This window comes from Saccopteryx bilineata, chromosome 6 (assembly GCF_036850765.1).
Source record: "Saccopteryx bilineata isolate mSacBil1 chromosome 6, mSacBil1_pri_phased_curated, whole genome shotgun sequence".
Lineage (NCBI taxonomy): Eukaryota > Metazoa > Chordata > Mammalia > Chiroptera > Emballonuridae > Saccopteryx > Saccopteryx bilineata.
The window spans coordinates 147,146,892-147,170,458 of record NC_089495.1 but is presented as its reverse complement, the minus strand read 5'-3'; the positions used below and the strand labels follow the sequence as shown (position 1 = coordinate 147,170,458).

Sequence of the window (23,567 nt, the reverse complement as noted above, 5' to 3'; positions counted from 1 at the left end):
TGCCAGGGATACAGGAATGCCCATTTTCCCTGCTGGGGACACCACCGTCCTCCACACATTGCAACTGTTGACAGAAGCCTGTGGGTAAATCTGCAAACCCCCAGTTAATCTTGCAAAACCTTCTTGTCATGGGCGGGGCCCCCCAGGAAGCAGACTGTGGCCTAGGAGAGCAGCTGAAAGTTTCCTAAGGGGTGTGTCAGATGACCACCTGTGAGAAGGAGGGAGGCAGGATGTGGCTGCCCCCGAGAAGGGGCATAACCCTGGGCAGGGCTGCAGCAGAGGGCAGTTTGCAGAGAGGCTGCCAGCCAGCAGCAGTGCCAGCAGCTAGGAGGTAAGTCCTGCTGTCCCGGGGGCTCTCGGCAGGCACAGCAGTGCCCACTACCATCTGGCATGATCTGTATGGGCACTCTGGTGCATGCAGGACAGCCAGATGGGCAGAACCCAGAAAGTGGGGGGAAAGGAGAGTCCAGGAGACAGAGCTGAATCTAAATCTTGGCTCTGCTACTTACAGTCTGTCAGCTCAGGTTCAAATCAAACTTCTAAGTCTCAGTTTACCCGTCTGTAAACAGGGAATAATAATATCCACCTGATCAGGTTTTTATGAGGATCAAAGAAGTATAAAAAAGGTCCTAGCACAGTAGTCACTAGGAATGGTGCTGGTAACAGTGGCCACGATAACCGTCATTATCTTAGCGGCTGCAGGGCAAGGATGGCTCCCTAGCATTGGCGCCAGACGCCCTCAGGAGGGAGCTACACCGAAGTTCAGGTCCAGAGCCATCGGGTACATGGACCACTGGGCCCCAGGGGGTCTGTGAGAATGACTAGTCATCTCTTTAAATGTCAGGCCAATGTCCTACCAGGATCAAGGACACTGCTTTACAGACATCCTCAAGAACAAAGGACAATACTGGAAAAAGGTTTTCAGCTGTCCTTGCCAACAGAACACATGGCAGCCTCCATGTGCCAGGCACCGAGAGGCTGGGCCATGGGGGTTGGTGGAGCAGTCACTATGCAGGGTAAGGGCGTCCTATGCTTCTGGCCTGTCCAAGGGGTATGACTACATGACGAATTAGGGGTGTCTGAGTTCACTGTTCCCTCTTTCAAACAGCCAGCACGTAGAAAGCCACCTCCTTGCAAGCTGGGATAGTTTCTGAGCATATGGGAAGTTCAGAGTGTAATACCACAGTCAAGGCTACCGTGAGCTCTGATTGTCCTCCAGAGAATTCAGAGGGCTTTCCTGTGCTGATGTTTCCACAGCTGTCCTAGACAGGAGGAACCACGTGGCCAAACACAGGGCTCTGGAATCAGAAAAGCCTGACTCCTCAGATCGAACCCAATGTTCCTCCTTCATCAACTGTGGGACCCTGTACAAGGGTCAGAATCCTCTGGCAAGACCACCAGGCTCACACCTATAGCTGAACAAGTTGAGTTTAATACTCACTGCAGGGAGGGAGACCTCACACCCAGGGTGTCTCAGTAAGAGGGTGTTAGAGAAACTAAAGATGGGGTCTGGGTTTGGTGGGGTGGCTGGAGGGGGCTGTAAGAAATTGGAATTTTGTTTTATTGGTTGTTCTTAGAAAGCAGAGGTTAGTTTGTGATTAAGTGTCTTGATACCTGTTTCATGAAGGAGGGCAATGACCAGATAAAGCTGTAGTTGGTAAAGAAGCTATGGGGTGGTCTTTTGTGGGTGGCATAGCGACCTTATTTTTGTCTGCACTGAGACAAAATGATGAAATGGCCTGGCTTGGTCTTGAGGCGCCCTTGTATGGGCTGGCAGCCTCCGAGGTTGCCTAGGTCTCACAGAGACAGGCGCCCGCGAGCCGTGAATGGGAGCACAGCCTCGACATCAGTGCAGCTCTCCTGTCCTTTCCTGCCGGTCACTGAGTCTCCCCACGTATAACCTTCTCCATCCCTACGACGGGGGAGTGAGTGTCTCCCCGAGGGGGGTTTGGAAGAATAAATCAGATAAAGTGACACATAGAGCAGGAGATGGCTCTGTGCCCATCTCCATGGCACCCCACGGAAGTATCACACACAGCACCATTCCACAGGTTAGAAAACCGAAACAGAAGAGGTCCATGAGTTTCGGTGAAAACCAGACGTGAAATAGCCACCCTGCAAGGCTGCAAGTGTGATGCCTATTTAAAGTCAGGGTCCAGCCCCCAAGGGCTTGGAAGGAACATCCTGCAGCAGCAACTGGCTGCTGGCAACAGGGGCCCAGTGTCAGGTTCAGCCCCGGCTCCGCAGGGGCCACCAGCAGGACCCAGGGAGCAGGAGCCACTGCGGGACCATCATGCCTGGGTTTCCCCTGGCAGCTTTCACACTGAGCTCAGAGAGAGTGGCCTTAGACAGGGAGGCCAGGGAGTGACCCCAGGGCGCCCTGAGCACAGCCCCAGAGGCACAGCCACTGCTTTTGGTTCCCACACATGATCTTGTCTGATAATAGCAGAGTTAATCACAGTGAGATTTCCAGAATAAAGCCCACCCAGGCTGAGTTCCCCCAAATTATACCTTCTCCCTGGTAATTGCAGTTGTCCAGGGCCTGCATCTGGCTTATCACAGCATTTCCATAAGGACCAGATTTAATGCCACCTCTTATTTGGTGGAACAAAAAGAAAATTACACAGTCTGATGGCGTGACTTCCCCAGCTCGAGGAAGTAGCAAGATCTCAGCCATGGTGGCCCCAGTCAACTCCTCAGCTGCGTGGACCTAGGAGTACAGTCAGACACACGTGCTCCGCAGTGAAACGGGAACAACAGAGCGGAGCCACCCTTCCTATCACCCAAGACTGCTGCAAAGATCGAATGTCACATTCACATGTGAACACAAAGAGCTTTAAAAAGAATTATAAAATAAAAAACAAAAAGAATAGTTTCCTAGATAATATCTTTGTGTACCAGTAAATAAAACAGATTTTAAGCAAAAATGACAAGGCCACGTTATAACTAGAGTGTTCTATGGCGATATAATTAATGTGCATCCACAATGTTTGCTAATGATGGTTATTTCAGGACCCTGCAATTTAAAAAGCCACCAAAGAAAATCTGTGCTGTCTGGCTCTGACTACGGAGGTAGGGAAGTTGGCTCATTACATATTATTTGAACTATCCATTCAGCAAAAATGTGTGGAGGGTCTAGGACTAGGCTGTGCCAGCCTCAGTTCTAGGAGCTGGAGAGCAAAGTTGAGAAAGAAAGCCTGGAGGAGCCCTGGAAACCAGCTGTCCAGGCTGCACCGTGAATTTGCTCTGCTCTGGCCCTGACTGGCCCACGGAGGTCCGCAGATACACAGATCTCCCTCAGGGCCCATTACACAGGAGCCCAAGTCTCTGCTCTCGGGAAATCAGCATGGGCATTGTATCCTGGACTGCAGCCGGGGCTGTGCAGCTGAGCTCGAGACAGGGCAGTTGCCACTTCAAAGGGTCCCCAGATTGGGGAAGGGTCCTCACCCTGTCTGAGGCAGAGGCTGAGGTCAGGTGGCATTGTCCTTTACACACAGACCCCAGGCTGGACAGAGCTTGTATTCAGGCCTAAGACTTTCCCTGAGAGCAAGTCTAGAGAGTGAATCTCCTTCCCTGCTGGAGGAAAACCCCAAGCCATCCCCCGGAAAAGACAGAAGTGCTCAGGTCCCAGGATAATCTGCCCCATCCGTTTTCCTCTGCAGGTAGGCAATCTGGGAGACACCAGAATCCTTGGCAGTCTATTTCCCTGTCTGAATTATTTAGTCTAGCTCTTATCCAATGCCATCGTTGGCCTGGCGGGATAATCTAAGGTGGGCTATTGATCAGCAGGGTAATTTACATTGGGTTTGGGCTGTGGGACACTACATTTTGGGTCTTTGCTAGGTCTCCCCACCAGTGTTTGGAGCACACAAATTCCTCATTCTTTCAGGTCATCTGATTGGCTCAAACACACACACATACACATGTCCATCTCCCAAATACAAACTTTAGTTCCCAGAGTCATTACATGTTGATGTTAAGTATAAACGATGTTTTCCTGAGCACACAGCCTGCCCAGCTTCCCACCCCACTGCAGAGCAGGTGACTGCCCCTTTGTTCTCCCTGTTCTAAAATGGTGCCCCAATTGGCGCATAAGAAACAGGACCCATTACAGAGGCATTCACCACCCCTCATGCCCACTGCGTAATCCCCAGAGACCTCCAGAGGCATTCACCCAGCCCTCATGCCCACTGCGTAATCCCCAGAGACCTCCAGAGGCATTCACCCAACCCTCATGCCCACTGCTTAATCCCCAGAGACCTCCAGAGGCATTCACCCAGCCCTCATGCCCACTGCTTAGTCCCCAGAGACCTCCAGAGGCATTCACCCACCCCCCATGCCCACTGCTTAATCCCCAGAGACCTCCAGAGGCATTCACCCAGCCCTCATGCCCGCTGCTTAATCCCCAGAGACCTCCAGAGGCATTCACCCAGCCCTCATGCCCACTGCTTAATCCCCAGAGACCTCCAGAAGCTTTTCTTACCCCCCCCCCCCCCCACTTATTAGGTCAGGTCACATTCCTGAGATCCTTTATACTCTTGTCCAAATAACCCCTAGGGGTTTTTGTTCATCCAGTTAGGCAGGCAATGAAAGAATCATTTTCGCTGGGATTACTCTGCTGAATATAAATGTTGCTGAGTAAGTGAAAGGGAAGGGCCATGTGCCTGGATGAGCTCATTAAAGAACACTCCAGGGAAGCATGGTCACCTCAGGCGTGTCAGGGTCACGCTCTGCCCTGAGGGCTCCCCCAGCTGCACTGCCACCCAGCCCAGCCACCGCCTCTTATCCAGACACAGCCCAGTGGTGGGTGGTTAAGGGTTGAGCCTGGGCCCAACCCCCAGCCCATGGATCTCTGCTTACTCCCACCGCGCACCGGACCGCAGGGTCCTGCAACCAGCAGCCCTGAGCGGGTACCTCTCCCGAACACAGTGCTGAGTGAGCCTGGTGCCCCAACCCACAGCAGGAGCTCACAGAATCAAGGGAGGCAGGAGGCATCATGGTTTCTACTTGGACTATTTCTGAAACACCCTAGCTAGCGTTTGTGTTGAGGAGGGAGGACTCAGAGAGGAACAGAGTAGAGTCCAGCCCCCGGGTGGCTAAACAAACCCGAGGGCAAGACCGTACACCTGGCAGAGTTTCCAAGGCAGTTGGCAAGAAATCCCAGACGCTGTGGCTTCCATATTCCATGTTGTTAAGAGTTCTCTGAGAACAGGGAGAAAACACCCCTGTTCATCTCTGCGCTGGTCAGTCTGCCACTGGAGTCTCTGGCTTTGGGTCTGCCAGTAGTTCCAGAGCTCACCCTTGCAGGAACCCCTTGTGCAGAGGAGGTCAAGCTGGCAGGCATGGCCAGCACCGACCTGGGGATGGCTGCCGGGAGCACAGCAGACATCAGATTCACACCTCCACAGGGCAGCAGAGAGCAGGGCGAGCCCCAGACTGCAGGGCTGGGGCACACACAGATATGTTACAGGAAGGCAGCCTTTTCCTATAAGAAGGCAGCCCTGTCCAAAGCTGGAAATGGCATTCTTCTTTTTTTTTCTTTTTGGTATTTTTCTGAAGTTGGAAACGGGGAGGCAGACAGACTCCTGCATGTGCCCAACCGGGATCCACCCGGCACGCCCACCAGGGGGCGATGCTCCACCCATCTGGGCCTTTGCTCTGTTGCAACCAGAGCCAATCTAGTGCCTGAGGCAGAGGCCATAGAGCCATCTTCAGCGCCCAGGCCAACTTTGCTCCAATGGAGCCCTGGCTGCGGGGGTGAGGGGGGGGGGAGAGAGAGACAGAGAGGAAGGAGAGGGGGAGGGGTGGAGAAGCAGATGGGCGCTTCTCCTGTGTGCTGGCCGGGAATCGAACCCAGGACTCCTGCACGCCAGGCCAATGCTCTACCACTGAGCCAACAGGCCAGGGCCGCATTCTTCTTGAGAAAGGCATTCTCTCTCTCTCTCTCTCTCTTTCTCCCTCCCTCCCTCCCTCCCTCCCTCCCTCCCTCCCTCCCTCTCTGAAAGAGTGGAAAACAGGATCAGAATACTCCGGAAAGATCCATCAGTGGGAAGTTGGACTCAGTCGTCTTGGAGGCTGCTCCACTCCAGCAGCCTGGGTTCTGAGTTCATGGATGGACTGAGTTACTTATGGAGGGAGGGAGGGTCCTGGCCCTCCCTCAGCACCAAAGCCTCCTGTCCCTGCAGGGCATTCCCAAGCAGCTTTCATCATCTGGCTTTGAAGGGAGAACAATAATCCCATGCTTAAATCAAAACATATTGTGTTGGGGCCCTAGGCTTTGAGCACACCCTTGATCCTTCCTATCTTCTGCTCCTGGGGACCCTTTGAGCTGGAAATGGGGGGAGGGAGTGGAGGCTTGCCCAACACCTGCCCCAGCCCCAGCTGAGGTGTCTCAGGCCTTTGTCAGAGGGAGCAACTGGCATCTGGGGCCATGAGACCTGACTTCCACTCACTTAGAAACCTCTGTAATAGCCATGACTTCCTGGGATTCTATAAAGGAACTGCAGGAGACCACAGCCGCCTTGATACCTCTCCAAGAATGTCATTTGCCGTACAGTGACATTTCAGAGGAAGTCATTTCAAAGGGAAGCCCCTTCCCATTTTTAGTTCCTGAATAAAGTAAATGTTTAAATCATTTAAGAAATCTACTCGTTATCTGGATTAACTAATTAGCTAATTAAGAAAGTGGTTAAGCCTGACCTGCGGTGGCACAGTGGATAAAAGCGTCGACCTGGAACACTGAGGTCGCTGGTTCGAAACCCCGAGCTTCCCTGGTCAAGGCACATATGGGAGTTGATGCTTTCTGCTCCTCCCTCCCTTCTCTCTGTCTCTCTGTCTCTCTCTCTCTCTCTATAAATGAATAAATAAAATCTTAAAAAAATAGATAAATATTTAAAAAATAATAATAAAAAAGTAAAGTGGTTAAACTGATCTGGATCTCAATTTTCTCATCTGACAAAGAAGGAGCATATGATCCAAAACTGACATTCTGTGCTATTAGGATTGGCTCTTCATGGTGTGTGTGTGTGTGTGTGTGTGTGTGTGTGTGTGTGTGAGAGAGAGAGAGAGAGAGAGAGAGAGTGTGTGTTTCACATTGATCATGTCTGATCATTTGCATAGATGCCTCTATGAGCCACTGAGACAGTGCACTCAGATCCAGTAAATCTACCTCCAGCTCCGGCTTGAAATAAAAGCAAAGAAAGACATCTCTGCCGAATGGGACGCTGGGTTTGCTAACTCCTCTGATTTCCAAGTCACTGCGCAAGAACTCTCAGAGCAGATTTCCTGACTGGAGGTGTTGAAGCTAAGGGACAGTGATCTCTTACACGGGATTAGACAGAGGGGTTTCTGGCTGGGGCCACACACACACATTGTTTATGAGATGTGCCACAAAAGTGTCCGACTCATAGGGAGAGAGCTGTCCCTCATAGGGAGAGAGCTGTCCCCTTGCCAGGGACAGCACGCTGGCAGCAGCAAGAGGTGTAAGGTCATTGACTGTGGCTGCTCCACCACTCCTAAGGTCACTTTAGATGAGAGGGAGCCAAGCAACAGAAGCAGCTGCAGCTTCAGGCAGGGCAAGAAAGGGGAGAGAGCACCTGTGTGGCTGCCCAGAGCCCCCAGGGAAAGTCAGTTCGCCAGGTGTCTGGCCAGAGCCAAAGATTCTTCTTTGCTTCCGCTGGTCCATGCTGTAGACTAACAGTGTCCTCTGCTGTGGGCAGAACAGGCCATATACCTTGTAGGGGCCGCAGCAGCCACGGTTCTGCAGTACCCCATGGCCGTGGGGGCCACAACAGCACACCAAGTTCATGCAGGATGTGGTCTGAGAGCTGGTGGCTTTGACCCCTATGAGCACATGCCCTGCAGCTGCTCAAGGTCTCCAAGGACAAGCAGGCCTTCCAGTTCATCCATAAAAGGGTGGGACACACATCCTTGCCAAGAAGAAGAGAGGAGCTGAGCAACGTTCTGGCAGCCAGGAGGAAGGCCGTGGCCAAGACGGACCATGCCCCCTCTGTTCTGTGTGCAACAAAACCTTTTCAGGAATAAATGATAACTTGTGGACCCAGTGCAAAATGAAAACCTGGGTTCCCTGTTCAAAAATTAAGAATTTCCAACTGGCAACAGCATCCTGGTAAACTGTGTGCAGGGAGCCCTGAGCGCTGGGCTCGGTTCAGCTGCACAGCTCTCGTGCCAGGAGTCCAGCCCGTGTCTGGGCCTTTTCTGATTCTGTGTGGGTCCTTCCATTAAAGGTTCCCTTGAGACTTCGAGGACAAGGTAACCATCACAACATTTCTTTTTGTTCCAGGAAAACAAACTTCAATAACCAAAGTGCTCCCATTCTACAAATAGGACCTGAACGCTTACCCCATGCCAGGCTTCCCACAGTGAACAAAGGCCATGCCCGCCGGTGCTTCCATTCCAGCAGGGGAAGCAGCGTCTTGCTTCGGGCCTCACCCCCAGACCACTAAGGGATGGCTCATAGGCCAGCAGACTTCGAGTTAGCTCCTTCGTGGATCAGCCTTTGCCCTGGAAAGTCATGCAGTTCAACATTCAATTGTTCCTGGAAATTTTTTCACATGTGCAACTTTTGCTGCCGAGCAGGCCCACGAGCTCTCTGTCTGACATGGAAGGCCCCCCTTCAGTCCGCCATTCAATGGTGCCAGGCCCAGCTCTAGGTGCCTGGGATACAGATAATTATAAGACAGGTCCCTGTACTCTGGGAGATCATCTTTTAGATGGGAGCCATAAAATTAATTAACGACAGCAATAAAGAAGAATGCAAGTGGCAGTAAAAGAAGGAACTGTAAAAAAAAAAAAAAAAAGGAACCGTGTGTTTTTTTGTTTGTTTGTTCACAGAGACAGAGTCAGAGGGGTAGACAGGCATGGAGAGAGATGAGAAGCATCAATCATCAGTTTTTCGTTGTGACTCCTTAGTTGTTCATTGATTGCTTTCTCATATGTGCCTTGACCATGGGCCTTCAGTAGACCAAGTAACCCCTTGCTCAAGCCAGCGACCTTGGGTCCAAGTTGGTCAGCTTTGCTCAAACCAGATGAGCCTGCTGGTGAGCTTTGCTCAAACCAGATGAGCCCACACTCAAACTGGCGATCTCAGGGTCTCGAACCTGGGTCCTCCACATCCCAATCCGACACTCTAGCCACTGTGCCATCGCCTGGCCAGGCAAGAATGGTGCTTTTTTGTTTGTTTTGTGTATTTTTTTTTGTATTTTTCTGAAGCTGGAAACGGGGAGAAACAGTCAGACAGACTCCCGCATGCACCCGACCGGGATCCACCCGGCACGCCCACCAGGGGCTACGCTCTGCCCACCAGGGGGCGATGCTCTGCCCCTCCGGGGCATTGCTCTGCCGCAACCAGAGCCACTCTAGCACCTGGGGCAGAGGCCAAGGAGTCATCCCTAGTGCCCGGGCCATCTTTGCTCCAATGGAGCCTCGGCTGCGGGACGGGAAGAGAGAGACAGAGAGGAAGGAGAGGGGTGGGTGGAGAAGCAGATGGGCGCTTCTCCTATGTGCCCTGGCCGGGAATCGAACCTGGGTCCCCCGCACACCAGGCCGACGCTCTACCGCTGAGCCAAACGGCCAGGGCAAGAATGGTGTGTTTTGAGCAGAAGAGGGACATAGAGGAAATCAGGGAAGGTGGATGACATCTGGCTCTGCTTTGAAGATCTAGTGGAAACAAAATTCAGGCTTGTCTCTTCAGGGGGACCCCTCCAAGGAGCACCTAGCTAACTGCAGTCCCCTCCCTCCCTTCCCCTCATGCTTGCCCAGAACCTGGGGACAGTTTCAGCTGGTCTTGCCTCTTGAGAGTGCCATTCATCTGATACCTGCATTCCCCCCACGTCTTGGACTGGACTCAACCAGCTGTGCCATGAATAGGTTCAATGACAGGGAGCTCATGACATTTGATGCAGGACTTTTGGACTGTTCTGATTGCTATAGTATTCTTCTTTCTTTTGAGACAAAATCTACCTCTAGAACGTATCCTGTTGTATCTGACCTTGGGCCCCCACACAGACTTGATCAGTCAACTCATTCATTCACCGAATGCCCTATGCACACCTTCCATGTCCTAGCTAGCATGCTGGGCACATGGGGCGTGATATTTGGAAGATGATGGGCAAGTATTGGGGTAAGAGTAAGGCAAGGTGCTAGAGGGCACTTAGAAGGTCTATCTCACCCAGTCTTGAGAGGCCCAGTCTAACCCTGCAGTCCAATTAAGCCCAGCTCCTACCTCTGTGCCAGGAGAACCAGTCTGCCCAGACTTAAAGTGATCCATAGGAAGTGATTTTACCCCGAGGCCTGCAGAGCAACAAACACCTAGGCCCCAAGAGTCAGAGAAGCAGACATTATGCATGCAAAATTGAAAAACTATGGCTTTTTTTTTCTTTCTTTTTTTTTTTTTCCTGAAGCTGGAAACGGGGAGAGACAGACACACAGACTCCCGCATGCGCCCGACCAGGATCCACCCGGCACGCCCACCAGGGGCAACGCTCTGCCCACCAGGGGGTGATGCTCTGCCCATCCTGGGTGTCGCCATGTTGCGACCAGAGCCACTCTAGCGCCTGGGGCAGAGGCCACAGAGCCATCCCCAGCGCCCGGGCCATCTTTGCTCCAATGGAGCCTTGGCTGCGGGAGGGGAAGAGAGAGACAGAGAGGGAAAGCGCGGCGGAGGGGTGGAGAAGCAAATGGGCGCTTCTCCTGTGTGCCCTGGCCGGGAATCAAACCCGGGTCCTCCGCACGCTAGGCCGACGCTCTACCGCTGAGCCAACCGGCCAGGGCCCAGAAAGTTTTTCTGTCAGGGCCTGAACCCATTCCCGGTGGCCCTGACCATTTGAACCTCTAGTTTGTCGATGCCTGGACCACCCTCAGTCCACTGCCCTCCAGGAAGCAAGTGCAGATCCAGTGCAAGCCTGCCTCCTTAAATTCAAATGGCATTGAACTCTCAGTCCTGTCACCGGAGAGGAGACTAACAAGTGTCATTGTGGTTTGAAGAGGATGTGTCCAAAGCCAGCTCAGGGACCCATCCCAGGAGTCTGTTTTCAGCTCAAGCTCTGAAATCGGACTTTCTGCTTTCAAACAAGGCAAAACGACTGACCGTCCCGGCCTCGCATCTCCCACTGACCACTGGCGTACAATCTCCTCGAGCCTGAAGGTTATTAGGCCACAGACCACCCCAAGTTTGGCCCAGACTCCTCAGAACCTGGAATTCGGCACCACTGAGTCAGTGTAGACTTCTGTTTCCCAAGTCACATGGAGAAACCTGCCAGAGCGAGGTGGGGACAGCCAGGTCCCCACGCAGCAGCCAGGCCTCCCCAGGACACCACCACAGATCCCTTCAAGGTCAAGCATTACCAGGGCCTGAAGTCAGGGTCAGCTTCTGGAAAAGCTGAGATGTAGAGAGGGTGAACATAGATTTCTTCTTGAATGAGAATTTCCACCATTGCCCTTGGCTTCTGCCCCTGATGATACAATATTTTTGTTCTTAAGAAAGTTTAAAAAGGGGGTAGGGGGAACTGACCCTGAACAAAGGGCTCTCCTCCAGTCTAACCCTGCAGTCCAATTAAGCCCAGCTCCTACCTCTGTGCCAGGAGAACCAGTCTGCCCAGACTTAAAGTGATTACCGGCTCACTTGCGGTGAGTTTGGCAGACTCCTGCCGAAACAGCACAGGGCTCCTGCTCCCAGAGGCCCTGTGGTTAAATGATGGAGTCTTCCCTTTCCATGGGGGTGGGGGGTCTGCCAGTTTTGCTGACCTGCAGAATAGGCAGAGACTTGCTTGCTCGGGTTACAAACGCAGCAGCTGAGTCCTGGGACTAAAGGCTGGATCTTCCCAGCACATGTTCCTGATCACTTAGGAATAGAAAGCATTTTTCCTGGCGTTCACTTCACTTGGAAAGACTACCTGCTCTCCTTCCGTCTGTGGCCGTGTCAGTGAGGGGAGGCTGGGCAGACTCTCCCTGGCTCTGCACCCTGGCCGCCTTGCTTCTCATTATGTGACCTTGGGTCAGCAGACTAGTGTAGAGCCCATCCAGCCCCCGCTGAGGACTCATGAGCACCATGGAAGAAATCCTGCTGGTCCCCACACCCTGGGAGCCCTCCTCAGTACTCAGGGGTCTTGATTTCTGCCACCACAAGGGGTGGGCACTTCTTCCTTGACTGCCAATTCATCCTATGCTAGCCTGAGAATCTCCGGTTTATCAAGGACCCTTTGAGCTTCGGTAGCTTAGCAGTAACTAAGCACCTACTATATACACCAGGCCCTGCATTAGATACTGGGATTGAAGAAATGAGTATCATGTGATACCCTGAGGAGTTTACAGTTGAAAAGGTTCTTGATAAACAAACAAGTTGTTATTATCATATACTCACTTACTCAACAAAATGTATTCCGCTTCCACTTTGTGCTGAAGGTACTGAGATGACTCCACTAGAGCAGTGGTCCCCAACTCCCGGGCCGCGGACCGGTACCGGTCCGTGGGCCATTTGGTACCGGTCAACAGAGAAAGAATAAATAACTTACATTATTTCCGTTTTATTTATATTTAAGTCTGAACGATGTTTTATTTTTTAAAAATGACCAGATTCCCTCTGTTACATCCATCTAAGACTCACTCTTGATGCTTGTCTCGGTCACGTGATACATTTATCTGTCCCACCCTAAAGGCCGGTCCGTGAAAATATTTTCTGACATTAAACCGGTCCGTGGCCCAGAAAGGTTGGTGACCACCGCCCTAGAGGGAAGGTAGTCGAGATGTATCGGAGACGTAGCATGAGCTGGGCGCTGTGCCGAGTGCTTGGTTTGGTCTTGTTCCGTCTTCAAACTTAGTTTCGTTCTACAAACAAGACGCAGAGGCAAGAGAGGGCAAAGGGAGTGGGCGCATGAGTGCAAAGTAGGGACACACGGAGCTGGGGCTTCTGCCGTAATTCTGGATTTTCCCACCACAGACACGACCTGTCGTGCTGCTAAAGGAGGTCAACAGCACAGTGATATAGGCACTATGACAGAGAGGGGAGACACATTCTAGCTGCTACCCTCCTACCCCTGTTTCTTGAGGTCCTTGGCAGACTCCACGAGCTGCCATCTCTCCCATCACCAGCTGAGGATGAGAGGGCTACACGCACCATGGCCGGGCTGACGCTGGTTCCGGGGCCTCCTCTGAGGCCCGCTCATGATGGTGCTGGCACTCCTGAATGCCCTTGGTTGACAGGTGAGACTGCTCACCAATTGGTCACCGTGATGTGGAAGGAGATCAGATCACATCAGCCTGCCGGAAAACTCAGGGCTTTCTCGGCCAATTATCCCTCTTTTCCCCATTGAGTTGTTTATGCTTCACTGCATTTCATCTCTATTTGTTTTTTCAGGTTTGGCAGCTAACCAACCACACGGTCTGTAATTCTCCCTCGGCACAGCTAAACACACCTTCAGGGAGCCCAGGCTGGCTAGTTTGTGCTGGCGTTATCTTGTACATGTAGTCTGGGTCCCAGACCGTTTGGCCTACAATTCCAGACATCCTAAGGGGAAAGTTTTAGCCACGAGATCGCTCAACCTAGTGAAAGGGGGCTGGATGGGTAGGTCTTCCCATGTACAGAGTCAGCCTGCTCATGTGACCAAACATCACACTTTCCCATATTTGGGCATCACTGAAGAGTGTATACTTTACTAGTGACTTCTTTTTAAGCACTCATATAAGTAATATTTCTTATTCTGTCAGAGACCCATTTATAACCTTTCTACCATTTAATAGCAAATGCATTCCTGCATTCCTCTTAGGTGCGTCCAGAAGGTTTCAATTGTTTATCCGAAAGCCAAACAAGTGCTGGAACCATAGAAAATCAATTATTAACAAAGTGATGAAAAATGTACTTCTGGTAACATTGGTTTCTTCCCTTTTCAGGATTGAAGGGAGAAAAAAAATAGCTCCAATGACAGCTAGAGGACAGAGGTCACACTGAGTCATAAAAGCCCGAGGCCTGGTTCCGTCCACAGCCCTTACAACTGCACTTCCAGGTCATAATTTCTAAAATGAAAAACATGGGCCATTCATGCCAAGCTCCCAAACAAGCATCCAAGACTGCCCAGCATCCTCCAACGCCCCAAGCTCAGCCCGTATGTCCAGCCACTCACGTGGTCCTTCGGAGGGTGGCCTGCAGCCCTAGAAATGTGCTACACTGCCGACTCATCCCACAATCACCCACAGTATTTTCCCAGGGACCTCCCTGGGCTGATCGCATTGTGATTTCTGCCAGTGGTGGGGTCCAGAGAAGGCCTTCTTTCAGTTGGTGTTATCAGCAGCCAAAGCCTGGCCTTACAGGAAACCTTTCTTAACTTCCCTGGACTCAGCCTCTGCTAAGGACACTTGTCATTGCCGCATCCCACAAAAATCATGTCAAAGAAGGGTGACTGGCCTGCTGTATTCTTTCCTAGTATCCAAGATGGTTGGACGCTCCATGTTGCCCAGTGGTTCCTTAATGCACCTTCTTCTCATTCCCCACAGCAGCTATTCCGAACCTGTGGCACTTTCTTGGGGTTTTTAGAGGCTGGTGCTCTCTAAATTTCTGCCTTTTCTTTAATTCATTGATTCATTCTACTACTACTTATTAGGTCCTAGTATGTGCCAAGCACCCTACAGGGCATCAGGGACCCAGCTGAAGGGAACAGACATGGTCTCTAGGCTCACAGTGGGGCTTATGATCTCACTTACAGTTTTCTCTCAGTCCTCATACTCTTCCAGATGATTTCACCCCCTCTCCAAGGCTTCAGCTGTCATCTGTACCCTGACAGCTGACCCATAAACCCATCCAACTGTGCGCTAGACAGTGCCGTGTAGACTTGTGGATGGCAATGAGGAAACTGATCTCCACAGGAATGGTCGAACACCACACCCACGACTCTTAACCCAGAACGCCCTTATCCCAGGGATACTTGCTCTGCTCCCAGCTGAAACCACCAGAATGGAAACCTTCAGAAGTGCTGTTTCTCTTTCCCATCTGCCCAGACATGGGTGATATTCCTCCCTTAAATCTCCACAGCAGATCTAAAGTCCAGCTAGAACATTTAACAAGGCTTTATTGAAGGTTTCAAAAGAACAGGAGGAAATTAATTACCCACCATTGAATATAGTTTCTCCTAGAGCCCACTCGCTTGGACGGCCCTCTCAGGACCTTTGCCGACCTGGCCACCCAGTTAGCGCAGAAGTCTCCTCCCCTCCCATACCTCATTACCACCCAGAAATACATTAAACTCACCTAGAACAGGTCCTTAGAGACAAGAAGAAACCTTCCTTCCCTGTTGTCTAAAGTTCACTTTCTAAGACCACAGGTCCTATCTCAGGACTTACTTCTTCCGAGGAAGGATGGTCTCATGAGTGTCTCCGCCCCTCAGAGGGGCTTCTCTCATTTACACAGACTGTGGCTGACAAAACATCCTGACTATTCACAGAAAGCACACAGATCGTGGCATAAGAGTAACGACGAAGAGAGTGAGAACAGTGTTCACTTCCAAAGGTACCTCACACTTGATATATGTAAAACCAAATTCAGCATGTCCTCCTGGGGCCCTCCCTCAAAATCCACTCATCTTCTGCTTAGTCCTATCTTTAGAAAATGGCCTCAGCATCCTAAAAGTCACCAGGCCAGAATCCTGGGGTCAGCATGGTGCCTCCCCCGGCTCCCCACACCTTCGCCTCCTGGCTGTCTTTCCATCTGCCCTCTCCTCCCACATGGTGCCTTGGTCCAGGCCTTCTTGCCTCTGCTCGGAGCAGAGCAAAGTCTCCCCCACTGAGCTCGCCTCCAACTTTCCCTGCTCTACTCCATCCTCCACATTGCATTCGGGGTGATTTTTGTCAGATCATTATCCCACTATGTAAGGTTGTTTTCCCAGAGCCACACTGCCTGGGTTCAGATCTGCATACATTTCATGACCATGAGCAAGTTGTCTAACTTCTTAGGACTCAGTTTCCTTATCAGTAAGTGAGGATAACAGTACCTACCTCAGAGTGATTGTGGGGAGGGGTTGCGGTAGGCTGCTTCTAAAATGCCTCCCAATGGTCCCACCTTCTAACATGCACGACCCTGGATAATGCCCTCTCATTGAGAATGGGCTGCACCCAGTTACTTGCTCCTAATCAACAGAATACAGCAAGCATGGATTCTGATGCTGCTTCCAAAAATGGGTTGTAGAAGACTTTGACTTCTGTCTTGCTCTCTCTTTCTCTCTCTCTCTCTCTCTCTGGCTCTTATCTCTTACTTGCTCTGGTAAAGCAAGCTTCCATGCTATGACTGTCTTGTGGAGGGCTATATGTCAAGAAGCCAAAGGTGGCATCAGCCAGTGGGAACTGAGCCCTGCCAGCAGCCCTGTCAGTGGGCTGGGGAGCATATCATTCCCCAGTTGAGCCTTGAAATAAACCCAGCCCCAGCCAACACATTAGTTACAGTTTTAAGCGAGACCCTGAGCCAGAAGACCCAGTTAAGCTGTGCCTGGATTCTTGGCACACAGGAACTGTGAGGTAATAAATGTTGTTCTAGGCCACTTGTTTTGAAGATAATTTGGGATTTCAAAGAATAGAAGAGCAACAATAGATAGATAACTAGTACAAAGATGAAATAAAATGATACAGAGAAAGGGCTTAGAATAGTGCCTGATGCACAGTCAATAAATATTAGCTATTGTTATCATCATCATTATTACTTGTTTAGATACACTTCTAGACTGAAAGCTTTGTAAGGGAGGGACTATGCCTCCCTATTTGTCCACTGGGTCCCAAGCTCTGGTATAATGCTAGGCACAGAGTTCCTTAGTCAACAGTAAATATTTGTTGACCAAGAGGATGAACAGGAAAGAATGAAATGGGGACTTGCAGACTCTTCCCTCACAGGCCAGAGAGGGGGCCCCTGAGGGGGGGGGCATTCTGAGTGTCCAGGTTCTCCATCCAGCCAGAAGACGGACCAAGTACATTGGTAAGGGGCCATCCCCCCACGGGCGGAGTACAAGTTCCGTTTGTGGTGTTGCAGCCTCCTTGAACTCAAGCGCTTATTTCCCAGGAACACGATTTTCATAAAGCTAGCCCTTGTGTCTGCCTGCAAAGCACAGAGAAAACAATGAAGTCATCATCACCAACCTCCGATCCTGGCCGGTGTGTGGACAGGGAGGGCAGGGAGAGGCTGTTTGACTTGGCTGGGTAACAGTGTTTTTCTTGACTAGAGAAATGTATGCCAAGGAGTTTAAAGTAGAAGGTGCTGTAGTTCTCACCCAAGAGAGCTCTGTTCCCCAGAGGCCAGGCTCCCAGCAATACAAAGAAGCTGTATCTTCCATCTACACATCACCCACTCCTGCTTGAAGACTCCGTTCAAATGTCTCCTCCTCCATGATGCCCTCCCCAATTTCTCCTGCTCCTTGTGTGCCCTGGGCCTAATGACTTCAGTTGAGCATGCTGTACTTGAGGTCTTAGTGAATGTATTCTCAGAACTGCTGGGCCCGCCAGGCAAGCGCTGTGTCCTATTTCATATCCCTCTCTTAGTAGAGGTGACGAAGTAGGTGCCATCACTGAATGAAGCACAGTGCCATTGCATACTGCCTTTGGGGGTGGGGGTGGGGGCAGAAATAACTCTCTAGAAGGCATGAGACCCCACCTTGCACAAGGATATGGAGAGAAGATAGGGGTTCATCCTAGCAGGAAAGCACTCTGAAGGCGCCACGCTCCCCCGGGTAAAGAAGTCGGGACTGTGGGGACACCAACCGAAATCTGAGGGACTTGAGCTACTATCAACTAAACAGCCTCCCGTCCCTGTGTATTGACAAGGATGCCGCTTTAGTCCGAGCAAGTGTTTCTCAAAGCGTGGCCTCCAGACCAACAGCATCAGCATCACTTAGGACCTTGTTAGAAATTCCAATTTTCAGACCCCATCCCAGACCTACCGGCCCAGACACTGTGGAGGCTGGGCCCACCAACCGGGTCTAAGCCCTCCTGTGACTGACACATAGTGAAGTTTGAAAACCACCATCTTAAGTACACTGAACTACATGTAAAAAAAAAAAAAAAAAAAAAAAAAAAAAAAAAAGACCCTAGAAATACCATCCAGATTGATTTAAAATTAAGATTAAATGAGAACTCAAGCCAATGCCCTTTGCTATAAAATGCCCAGGATCAATGAAATGCCCCAATTATTCTCCGTGAAACAGTTCAACAGGCAATTAAATGAAATCAGCACATTTATTTTAAATGTGAAAAATGAATTTTCATATCCAAAGAGTAACACCAGATGTTTTACCTCTTTTTCCTAATTGCTTTTCCAGCTACAGCAATTCACCTTTCTACTTTCCAGTTGGATCCTAACGCAGCAAAGAGTGTGTCCGGCAGGATTATTAAACGCCATGCATTTTAAAACAAGCGCAACTTAGGCCGCCATGCGTGGTTGCCTTCCCAAAATTTAAAAAAATGATAAAAAAATAAATAGACAGCTATAGGTCCCAGGCACCTTGGAGCAGGAAAGAAATCCAGAAAAGGCCCTTCCAGGGGCTGGATTTCCAGGCTCCTAGCTGGTTGCAAAGCTGAGTCCCAGGCATTGAACCCAAGCCTGAGCTCTTCTCTGGAGTCCTGCACTCCCTGGTACCAAAGGATTTGCTAGCTGTAAAATCTGCAAGTCAACATTGTTTTTCAATGGGAAGTTTTGTCTTTAAAACAAAGGGGGGAAAATGTAGGCTGGGAGGTGGAAGGTGAGTAGGGCCCTCTCCCTGCTCTGAGCCTGGAGGAGCCCAGACAATGCCCCTCTGTTGGCACATGGCTGCACAGGAGGCTGGTTTCACAGGGTGTTTAAGTGGGTGAAAGGTCACCAGCGACCAGGTTTGCCTCACTCAACAAAAGCTTTAGATGTCTGGGGAAAGACAGGAAAAACAGAAGCCTCCTGCTTTAATGCAAGCTTCAAAAAAGATCTTGTCTGTCTCTGCCCAGAATGTGGGGAGAAGGGAGGGGGGAGCCACTGAGTGCTAAAAACCCATAAACTGATCCCTAAAACAAAAACCACACCTCTTAGGGAGTTGGGAGAAGGCTGGCACCATCAAACTACCTTCCCTAGAAGCTGCTGAGAGTTGGCAGGTCTGAGCCATCATGCCTGGCCAGGATTGTCATGTGGGCTCCAAGTATAAATCTGCCTGTCTGGTTCTGAGACCCCTGCAGCCAGCTAAGTGTTCGAAATTAGAACTGATTGGGATTAAATCTAATGTGTGCCTGCTCCAACTTTAAACAGCCCCCATGTTCTGTTCATAACATGGCCATTCTTGGTACTTAGAATAAAGCGTTCTAGGTTCCATATAGACAGACTTTTAAAGTTCAGAATTAAGTCCAATAATAGAAGGCAGTTCCTGTTTCGGGCTCTATCCAGGAGCTCCAGCCCCAAAGTAACAACCTAGAACTTCACTGGGTACAGTGTAACCCCTTGAAGAGCTGGTGGAAACCCAGTCCTGGCCCCACACCAGTTACCTGGAAAATGCTATCTAAATTTAAAAGGCACAAACGGTAGCTTCCAATTTCAATGATTAGGGAGCAAAAGCCCCATACAAGACACCAGTACTTTTAAGATACACAGGCAGTACATTAGGTAAAAAGGTACCAGGGTAACCCACTTGTCTATCACTGGGACTGGGACAGGAACAACCTGGTCTCCCATGGCCACCCAATCTCCTCACATCCCCAAGGGAATTTCATCCTCCCTTACTACAAATACAGGGAAATGGAGTTGGTGGGAGAATAAAGACCCCAACTAGCAAAACTCTTCTCTTGCCCCAAATTCACTAGGAATTTTTACACACTATTAAACCACAGGAGCCATTTTATAAATGTCATCATCATAATTTTTAATATTTTACATAAAAAAACTGTATACACAGCTTATAGAACTTTTATGTAAACATCATGAGCTCACCACTTTGTCATTTGTCAGTTTATCTTAAAAATAAAAAACAAGACAACAATTTAGTAGAAGTACCACTGGGCAGGGAAGGGGGGTAAGGAGGCTAGGGGCAGGTTCATTCTCTGTAGAGATGCAGAGAAAATTTCACATAGCTTTACAGACTGCCTTGTGAAGAAAAAATAGGGGGGTTTAAATAGGCCCCAATACTTGTTATGCCCTTTATCAAAATAGTGCGCATACCTGCACAAATAAACTTGTAGAACAGTGTTGCCACTTTTTTCAAGAAAAAACAAAAATTAGTGGTTTCTTTTTCCTCTCCTATTTTAAAAGTCATCATTTTTCTTTAAAACATCAGAAGTAGATGAGGTTACAGCATACAAGTGTGGTCAGAATGCTACTGTCTTATGCAAATGACAAGTGCATTAAGTGTTAAACAATGAAAAAATTGTGCAAAGAATTCTTTCAAATAAAACCCAAGTTTTAGCTTTTAAATAAACAAAATAACATCAGCTTCTTGGACTGAACATTTTCACTTGTAGGACAGGCACAAAGTTCACTTATGGCAAAAACAACCCCACAGCACACTCTCCCTCCTCCTGCCCAGGGCTGGCGAGGGTTTCGCTGGAGGCTGGCGCGCAGGAGACGTGAAAGCTGTGTCCTCTCAGCCCCAAGTCAGTTGCAAATGTCTTCCCTAGGGGATGGAAAGACGACCAAGTCCTGTTCATGCTTGGAAGGGCGCCTGACCCAGGCTGGGCTAGGGCTGTTCGAGCGCCCTGTCACTCCACCCACCACCACCATTAAATAACACCATCCTACCTCCGAAAATAAAATTATATCTATATTTATATAACATCCCACCCTCCCCAGCCCTCCCCTCCCGCAGCTCCCGCGGTCTATGTTACAGAAAAGAGATAGCAGGCGCTCGCCGGTTATGGGCGAGCCTCCATGGGGCGCGGCAGCACCCCGGCGCCAAGCTCCTCTCCCGGGACCAGAGGCGGGGGTGGGGTGGCACGGAGCAGGAGCGAGGGGTGGGGGGAGTCGGAACATACACACAAGCCACACACCCTGAAGAGGCTTGGCCCTTCAGAAAAGGGTGCTCAGCAGACCCTTGGCATTCAGTGGGGAGCCTGAGCCTGTGCCACAGCCGGACGCACACAGACACTGGAAAGGGGGCGCCCGGGGTCTCCCACGCTGATTTCCGCGCCAGAGCCACAGCCGCCAGGCGGAAAGGCAGACGCCAGGCAGTTTGGTAGTCCTTGGGGACACTGGCCCGGGAAGGGGGGCCACGCTGGCAGGGGCAGGCGGACGGGCACGGCCCTCATAGCACCTTGCAGCAGTTGATGCAGCCGTTCTGGGAGCCATAGCGCTTCTGCAGCGCGGCGCGCGTGGCCGTTTCGAAGACCTCACGCACGCCCTCCTTGGTCTTGGCGGAGCACTCGAGGTAGTCGTAGGCTTGGATGCGCATGGCCATGGCGCGGCCATCATCCGTACGCACGGGTTCCTGCTTCATGCGGGCCAGCTCTGTGCGGACGTGCTCGTCACTGCGCAGGTCTTTCTTGTTGGCCACCAGGATGATGGGCACATTGGGGCAGAAGTGCTTTACCTCGGGCACCCATTTCTCCGGGATGTTCTCCAGCGAGTCCGGGCTGTCCACCGAGAAGCACATGAGAATCACGTCGGTGTCCGGGTAGGAGAGCGGACGCAGGCGATCGTAGTCCTCCTGACCCGCCGTATCCCACAGCGCCAACTCCACCTGCTTGCCGTCCACCTCGATGTCGGCCACATAGTTCTCGAAAACAGTGGGCACGTAAACCTCGGGGAACTCGTCCTTACTGAACACGATCAGCAGGCACGTCTTGCCGCACGCGCCATCGCCCACCACCACCAGCTTCTTGCGGATGGCCGCCATGAGCGGGCCGGTTCCGGGCAGCAGGAGGGGGCCCGCGAACGCCTCACTGCCGTCCCGCTCGCCGCTCACTGCTCACCTCGGGTTGCGCGCTGGGGGTAAGGGTCGCTAGCTGCACCCAGGCCCCGCGGTGGCTCGTTCTCTCTGTGCGCTCTGGTTGCCGCGGCGGGGGCGGTGGGGGAGCAGAGGCATAGGGCGCACGGTGCGTCTCCGCGCTGCTTCCAGGCGGTGGCCGCTCTCCTCGCCCCGTACCCTGGGGTCGGCGCCTTTGTGCGCAAACCGTAGCTCAAGCAGCGGCCCCTACCTAGCTCCCTCCCGGGCCTCCCAGGGCCTCGCTAACTGTACAACTCAAGACAGACTGCGGTGGCAGACGCAGGCTGCGGCCCTAGCGCCCGCTATTTAAAGAGTTCGGCCACTTTCTTAATATAGCCGCCCAATGGGAAGCGAGCCGACTGAGCTCATCGCTGCGGATCTCGGCTCTGATTGGCCATTTGCTGCAGCCCAGAGGCGGGGCCGGACGAACTTGATTGACGGCCCACGCCGCGGGGCTGGGAGAGGCGGTGACTAGGGAGTCTGCGCCGGGGCTGGCGCTGCGGGGACTCTGGGGACACCAAGGTTGTCTTCGCCGCGGCTTTTACTGGTCGTGCGGGGCTCTGGAACTAGCTGCCTGGAGTCCGCGGGTCCTAGGTGAGCGGTGCCGAGAGAGACAGCACTTTGTTGGGCGTTGGTGACTCCCTTCCACTCAAAATGCCCCTCTTCCTTGCAAACTCCGAGCTGGTGGTCGGACCTGTGGGGGAGGGAGCAGCTCCTTTTACGTGGTTTTGTGTGGTTTTTAAATAAACACACAGGCGCGAGTGCGCGCGCGCGCGCACACACACACACACACACACACACACACACGTTTGTTTCCAAGCACGGGTTTTGCTCCCCCCCTTCTTTTTCTCTTAAAAGTGGCCCCTCCCTGGTCTAGTCCGCCACCACATCCCCCCACCCGGTTGCTCATAGGGGCAGCTCTGGGTTTGGACCCAGTGATTACAGAGACCACTGTGAGCTGGACTGACCAGAGCAAAGCCTCGCAGCTCTTCCAAGTCCTACGCTTACCCCTTCCCCGCCCCCAGCCTGCTCTGGAGAAGAAAATGAGGGGGAGGGGGAACAGTGAAAAGGGAAGGAACAAGCTGGTTGCAGAACTTTATGTCTGGTTGGAGGAAGTTACTAAGCAGAAAAGAAAAAAAAGGTAGCCTGGGCCCTGATTCGCATAATTAATTCGGATCCTGGTCGTCTGAAGTAGATAGAATAAAATTTAACTACCCCACAACTCCCTGGGCAAGAAGAGGCTGGGGGAAGAAATTTGAAGGTGGAGACACAGCAAATTAGTGTCTGGTGGGGTGCTAAGTCCCTAGTCTCCTGTGACACACCAAGACTTAATTCAGGGATCCCACTGGTCGTGTAGGGGATAACACCGACATCTGATCTGGAAAGACTAAGTCAAGGGATTTCAAAGAACAGAAGAGCTAGGAAGTGAGGAGGGGAGGCAGGCAGGCCCTCCTGGGAAGGAGGAACAGCATAAACAAAGCAGAGAGGTGTGAAAAAGTAGGACAAACTCTAGAAACAGGGACTAGCTTAGAGTGGCTGCACTTGGTGGAGAAAGTTGAAACTCAGACTGGGGCAGATGGAGGGCTAGAGCACAAACTGAGAAGGTCGGGCTCTGTCAGTTATTGAGGCAGGGGTTCGCCTATTGGTTTTGCA

General features: G+C 51.4%; 1 protein-coding gene across 1 annotated transcript; it reads right to left on the bottom strand.

Moving 5' to 3' along the window:
* Window positions 1–20,242: 20,242 nt before the first annotated feature.
* On the bottom strand, window positions 20,243–22,198 carry RHOB (ras homolog family member B). Its single transcript, XM_066235277.1, has one exon. The coding sequence runs from the start codon at window positions 21,822–21,824 to the stop codon at window positions 21,234–21,236; it is 591 nt and encodes a 196-aa protein (XP_066091374.1). The 5' UTR covers window positions 21,825–22,198; the 3' UTR covers window positions 20,243–21,233.
* Between the last annotated feature and the right edge of the window lie 1,369 nt (window positions 22,199–23,567).